We start from the raw sequence: 7,230 nt of genomic DNA on the forward strand, positions 1-7,230 counted from the left end.
CGCCGACGGGGAAAATGCCCGGCGCCCCCGAAACCGTGCCGGGGGACGGGGCCGGCGCGAGCCGCCAGAGGAAGCTGGAGGCGCTGATCCGAGACCCTCGCTCCCCCATCAACGTGGAGAGCTTGCTGGTAGGTGGCCGGGACTTGGGAGCTTGCTCGTTGCAGCTCACACCTCAGATCCCCTCTCCGCCCAGCCCTTCGTGCCTGTCCGCCCGTGGGGAGGGGAGGTCTTGCCCCACCCCGCCTTGCTTCCGGCAGCCGGGCCCGGAGACCAAACGCTTCTGCCCCCGAGTTCCAAGAGTAGTGACCCGCCTTTGATTCCTCCTCTATCTCCTGCTGGAGCCGGTGTCATCCCTGGCTGCTCCTTTCTTGCAGCACTGGGAGGAACACCCCTCTTCTCCTTCCGCCTACCCACTCTGTTTGGGGAGGTGGGTGGAGGACTGGCCATCCTTCATACAGCAGGTTAGCCGATTTGAAAGTGTCACGCTACGTGGGGACTTGGTGCGAGCAAGGGAGAAAGAAACCTGATGCTCTCCCTGTTGCGAGTACTCCCTGGAATACATGACAAAGAGCTGCCCTCACTCTCTCCTTTTAGTCTGAAATCTTGGAACACATAGCTAACGTTTTGCTGTTTTCACTTGCGTTTGAGCATTCCATACTTGCCATTTAGTGCATTTTAATTGCTGTAAATTTAATTCCCTGAGATTATTGCGCCAGAGCCAAAAACTCAGTCTGAATTGTGGAGTGGAATAAATCTCTCCTCTTCATTGCGTCTCTTTCCTAAAACGACCTTTGAAATCCAAATTAATAGCACCGTAAAGGCTGCTAATTGGCTTTGATTAAGAAAGGAGCATGTTTTACAAAATAGAAATGCACCCTAGAATGCTGGCTTATTTCTTATTTTTGTGAGGATAGATGATTGTATTTCGCAATTTGAGTAGTGTGCAGTGTAGATGCATTTATGGGAAAAGGGGGTGTGGACTTTTACCCTGGGGAGAAGAAAAGTGAAAACGATACTCTGCATATTAGATTGACTCTGGAAGACTAGAATTAGGGTGAGAGATCCTTAGATCCGTTAGACATTCTGTGTTGGAATGCAGATATTTAGTTCTATTCCCAGCTGGTATAAACCTTACTGTATGATGAGAAAAACTGCCTCCTCCCTTTCCAGGGACGGACGGACTGACTTTTCGTCAGAGGCAGTTGGTTATCCTTTGAGGTTTCAGGCATCGTTTGCAGAGTGACTCAGTCCTGTTTAGTCAATATGCGGAAACTGACTTTAGCTATGTATGTCTTTCTGCACAGTGCACAGAAAATAGTGAGTGATGTGCTGTGTTGTGTCACATGTGTTTGATGTTTTACTGATTTTCGGGTTAATGTGTTGTTCCTGTGTTTTCATGGGAGCAGTTTTTGAAAGTCTTTAATTGGGAGTAAGATTGCTTGCATGGATGGCATAGCTTTTCCTAGGCTAAAGCGGAGTCTCTGGGCTGCACTCCCAGCATTTTCACTTTGGTATTTTGCTAGCAAAACTTTGACCTAAGGCCAGAAAGTTTAGTTAAAAATAGTACAACAAATCTCAAGTATTCATCAGGTTCATACTAAATCCCAGATGGAAATGTTTTGCAATTCACTTTGATATCTTAGATCTTTAATGATATTAATCATAATTATTAGTTATTCTGAGCTTGAATGTAAGGTAGCTTATACATGTAATATGCTCATGCATTTTGTTTTTTTACTTTCCAAGTTACTAAAATGAGGGCTACTTTAAAAGTGAAACATTTTACATGCTCGGGACACAGTTCATTCATTTAATGCTTATTACAGCCAAAGCACACTTTTATTAAGGTAACACATTACTGATTGGAGAATTGACATCAGATGCTGATGACTTGGCAGACTCTGTTATTGCTGTTTCTAGTTGATTAAATATGCTTGAGGTACAGTAAACCTTTCCAAGCCAGAATGTGTCCCATGTGTCCCTTATTCCTTTGGAGCAAGATTCCTGGTGCTTCTGCTGCAAATTGATAAACTAAATTTAAAAAATTATAATAAATCAATTTTAAATTACGTATATTTTATGAAATATTAGAACGGATTTCTTTGTGGTAGCGTATACAGAATTTACCATTTTTAACCATGTTTAAGTGTATAGGTTAGTGGCAGGCATTAAGTATATTCACATTGTTGTGCAACCATCACCACTATCCATCTCTGGAATCTTTTCATCTCTCCAGACTGTAAATTAATATCTAAAATAATGTTATAAAAAATTATATTCCTGAAATACTGATGAAATAATGGCTGGTATCACTTTAAAGATCTGAAACCTTAGCATTTAGGTTGCATTTCACAATTGGTCATTGTTTTACTGCATATGTCATTTACTTTTTGGCTTTGCCATAGGAAATATATATTTTGTCTTTAACAGAAAATTTAAAGGCATATAATTTAAAGCAAACACAGCTGCAACACTAACTTCATTCAGGAGCTCAGAAAGTACTATTAAAAATTGTATACTCCTAAGATGACAAAAGAAGATGAAGTACACCAGAAATGATTGTATGATGCTTTCAGTAAGCTAGGCCTGGAAGGTAAACTCTGTAGGAAACAAAGTTATATGAGGTAACATGTAAAGTGCTTAGCCCAGTGCTTGGTACATCACAGTGCTCATTACATTTAGTGCTCTTCTCCTGTGCACATTTAGCATGTTTTTGGTTAATTGCTTTAAATTTTCTTTTCAAAGGAAAATGGTTTTATTTACAACTATTTCTTGCTACATAATTTTGAGAGAGTAGCATTATCATTTGAATTTGCCATCAGAAAAGTGCTGGCAATCATTAGGCATAGGTAGAGCTAGAGTCCAAGACTAAATCAGTGTAAAGATGACATCTTGTTTCTCTGCAAAGGCTCATTGCTTTGTGTGGGTCCTTAAATTAATCTGAGAAGAATTTATCTGTTTTATGGTTGCATATTGTGAGCTGCTTAGTATTACTTAGAAATAGAGTTTTGCTTCTCTACTGACTCTTTTTTTTTTTTTTTGGAGGCAAGTCTTCAGTAATATGCTTTTGTAGTATTTGAAACCTTTGGGTAAATACCTGTGCTTTGTTGTCAAGACCAGCTTCTCATACTGCTTACCTATTATGGTAAAAAGAATTGTATTTCAGGCTTTGCTGAAGAGATGTTTTTCTAAAGGTCTGTGCTTTTTGAGTTTTGATTTATTTTACTCTTTCAAAGGTAAACAGTCACAATAACCTGTAGGACTCATGCTTGGGTAAACTCTTACTTAAGACTTGTGTGGATGGGCAAAGGTGATTAAAAATTTGTTTACAATTTTCAGTAGCATAGAACATAAAATAGTTTGATTGATTTCATTGTACTTGTAAACTATCTGACAATATTTCTTATCTCAGTGCTTAGACTCATCATGCTGCTGGTTATTTGCCTAATTAAAATGAAATTGCATGTATATTTTTCCCATCATGTAATAAGTAAGAATATTGTAGAGATACAATAAAAAATGAAATAGAATAAAAATTAAAGATCGTTTTATACATTTTTTTCTTTATGAAGAGTTTGGCATTTATAGTATAAATGTGCTGAGTTTACTTTAAAACTTTCATGTTGATAAGAAATCTTTAAAGAAAATGAGTTAGGGAGGTTTTAAAAAACAGATGATGTATGGAACTTACTGTTGATGTGAAGCAAGTGCAGGTCTGCAATCCCTTATCCACAATTTTGATATACAAAAAACCCTAAAAACCAAGTTTTTGGTAAAATGTATTTGATAATAACATCTGACCTAATCTGACATTAGAGTATTTGTGGTCTAGTCATTCCTCTTGATGTAAATAATAATGCCTTTTGCTGGAGGAACATTAATGTATTTGATTTCAGGGTGCTGCCCAGATTTTCAAGAGCGTTTTAGGGAATGCACAGTATATGTACTGTGTACCATTCTAAAATCCAAGAAATTCTGAATTGGGAAACATTGTGGTCCCAGGGTAAGGCCGATGTAGACTAAGTAAGGAGATACGGACTTACATACACTTCAGTAGTTGTAAATAAATAGTGGATAATTATCTTGAAATCTAACTTTTTTGTTTTTTATTTCTGGAGTCTTGATCAGATAGCCCTCTCTTTCCTACTTTGAATTCTAAAAATACAGTATGCAAATACAATTTATGAAGCATAAAAACATATTTGTGAAATCACCACACAAGTTAATAAGTGGAACACTAGCCTGTAGAAGTTACCTGTGTGCTGTCGCCGCTGCTGGATTCAGTCTTCCTGCATCCTCTCTCATCTGCTACCCTGAACATTTTATTGTTCCTTTGCTTCATTTCATAGATTACTACAGTTGCGTATATCTAAATAATATTATGTAGTTTTACTTGTTTTAACTTTATAAAATGTCAACGTTTTTATGTATTCTTTTATGACTTGCTTTGTTTATTGAAAATGGTGTTTCTAAGATTTGCTAACATTGTGGTTTATTCATATTCCCTGCTACGATAATCAGTATAGCTCCAATCTACTTAAAGGATATTTACAGTTTTCTTTATTTTTTTTTTTTTTCTATTATGGAAAGTGTTGCTAGGAGCATTTCTGGAGCTCATGTGAAGAATTCCTGTAGATGAGGGTGTATATCTGGGAGTGGAATTGCTGGATTTTAAGATACACTATGTTCAACTTAATGTAATGGATAGAGTTTAAAATTTTCTCCATCATGTTATTATAGAAAATTTCAAAGTATAGTAAGGGTGAAAGGATCAACAATGCACATCCATATATTTACCGCATAATTAATATTTTGCTATATTTGCTGTATTTTCTTTATCTGTCCATTCCTTTATCCATCTATCAATACATCTTTTATTTTTGATTCACTTGAAGTAAATTGGAGATATTAGTATACTTTGCTTTCAAACACTTCAGTATGTGTTTAAGAAGAGTTCCATTTGATTTGTTTAGATTTTTTAAAAATTAAATTTTCATGCAATGAAATGCACAGATCTTAAATGTACCACTGGTGAGTTTTGACAAATGCACACACCTCTGTAATGCAAATTCTTGTAAAAATACAGAACATTATTACCAACTCAGAAATCTCCTTCACACCTTTTCAGCTAATTCTACACGCCATTTTCTTCTCTTAGAGACAGTCATTCTGATTTTTTTTGTTGTTGTTGTTGCAGTAAAGATTACTTTGATTTCTTCTAAACTTCATAAAAATGGAATCATGTAGTATATACTTCTCTGTGTCTGGCTTCTTTAATGCAGCATTGTTTCTGAGAGTTATCTGTGTTATTTTGTGTGTCAGCAGTTCCTTTTTCTCGTTGCTGAATTGTCTTCTGTTATATGTATAAACCACAGTTTGCTTGGATATCGTGTTGATGCATACCTGGACTAGTTTTCAGTTTTTTGTCTTCAGAATGTACAGTGGTCCCTTGGTCACTTGCCTCACAGTCTGCCTACATACCAAAATCCGACGATGCACAGTTCTTTTTATAAAATGGCATTAATATTTGCATGTAATCTATGCATATCCTCCATATGCTTTAAGTCATCTCTCGATTACTTATAATGCCTAATACGATACTGTATTGTTTTTTAGTCTGTATTTTTTAATTTTTATTTTTTTCCAAATATTTTTGATCCACAGTTGGTTGGATTCATGGATACAGAGTGCTGAGTGTATTATATATTTTGGCTTGATTTTTTAAAAATATGGAGACAAGATCTTGGTCTCTTGCTTAGGCTGGGATGCAGTGGTGCAGTCATAGCTCACTGTAACCTTCAACTCCTGGTCTCAATAATCCTTCCAACTTAGCCCCTCTAGTAGGGGTTACAGGTGTCTGCCACTGGGATTGGCTAATTTTTATTTTATTTTATTTTATTTTTTTGCAGAAATGAGGTCTTGCTGTGTTGTCCAGGCTGGTCTCAAACTCCTGGCCTCAAGTGATCCTCCAGCCTCATCCTCTGAAAGCGTTGGATTAGAGACCTGAGCCACTGCACCCAGCCTATTTTGGCTCTTAATACAGTTGCTATGAATGTTTTCATTTCTTTTGGGTAAATTAAATACCTTGTAGTGGAATTGCTGAGTCATAGGGCAGATATGTGTTTAAGAAACTGCCGGCTGGGCACGGTGGCTCACACCTGTAATCTCAGCACTTTGGGAGGCCGAGGCGGGCGCATCATTTGAGGTCAGGAGTTTGAGACCAGCCTGACCAACATGGTGAAACCCCATCTCTATTAAAAATAATAAAAAAAAAGATTAGCCGGGTGTGGTGGCATGCACCTGTAATCTCAGCTACTTGGGAGCCTGAGGCAGGAGAATCACCTGAACCCAGGAGGTGAAGGTTGCAGTGAGCTGAGATAGGTCATTGCACTCCAGCCTGGGCAACAAGAGTGAGACTCTGTCTCAAAAAAAAAAAAAAAAACCAAAAAAGAGAGAAACTGCCAGATCTTTTTATGAAGTAGTTATACCGTTTTATACTCCCACCAACAATATATGAGAGTTCCAGTTGCTCCACATCTTCCCCGACACTGCTCTTTAAAATGTGATTTTGATTTGCATGATTTGCATTTCCCTCATGACTAATGATGTACTTTTTCTTGCACTTACTGGCCATTTATACGGTTTCCTTTGTGAAGCATCTGTTCAAAGCAACATATCTCTGTTTTCGCCCATTTACAAACATTGGGTTATTTATTTGTATTTATTATTGAATCATATAAGTTTTTTTGTATATAAAGAGAACACTCTTTGTCAAATATATGTTTTGTGAGTGCTTTTTTTCCTAGCTTATGGTATATCTCTCTCTTTCTCTCTCTTTTTTTTTTGAGGTAGAATCTTGCTGTGTTGCCCAGGCTGGAGTGCAGTGGCGTGGTCTTGGCTCACTGTAACCTCTGCCTCATGGGTTTAATCGATTCTCCCTCCTATGCCTCCCGAGTAGTTGGGATTACAGGCGTGCACCACCACGCCCGGCTAATTATTGTATTTTTAGTAGAGATGGGGTTTTACCATGTTGGCCAGGCTGGTTTCCAACTCCTGACCTCAAGTCATCTGCCTGCCTTGGCCTCCCAAAGTGCTGGGATTGCAGGCAGGAGCCACTATGCCTGGCCCCATATCCCTTTTTTTTTTTTTTGAGACAGAGTCTCGCTCTGTCGCCCAGGCTGGAGTGCAGTGGTGCGATCTCGGCTCACTGCAAGCTCCGCCTCCTGGGTT

General features: G+C 38.2%; 1 protein-coding gene across 1 annotated transcript in view; it reads left to right on the forward strand.

Annotated features, from left to right (window-relative positions):
- Positions 1-6: 6 nt before the first annotated feature.
- ROCK2 (Rho-associated, coiled-coil containing protein kinase 2) overlaps positions 7-7,230 on the forward strand; it is a 168,918-nt gene continuing 161,694 nt past the window's right edge. The window contains exon 1 of the mRNA XM_011960893.1: positions 7-128. Within this exon, the coding sequence (XP_011816283.1) occupies positions 15-128 (114 nt within the window). The 5' untranslated portion in view covers positions 7-14. The remainder of the gene's footprint in view (positions 129-7,230) is intronic.

The sequence above is a fragment of the Colobus angolensis genome, unplaced genomic scaffold (genome assembly GCF_000951035.1).
Source record: "Colobus angolensis palliatus isolate OR3802 unplaced genomic scaffold, Cang.pa_1.0 Scaffold53, whole genome shotgun sequence".
NCBI lineage: Eukaryota > Metazoa > Chordata > Mammalia > Primates > Cercopithecidae > Colobus > Colobus angolensis.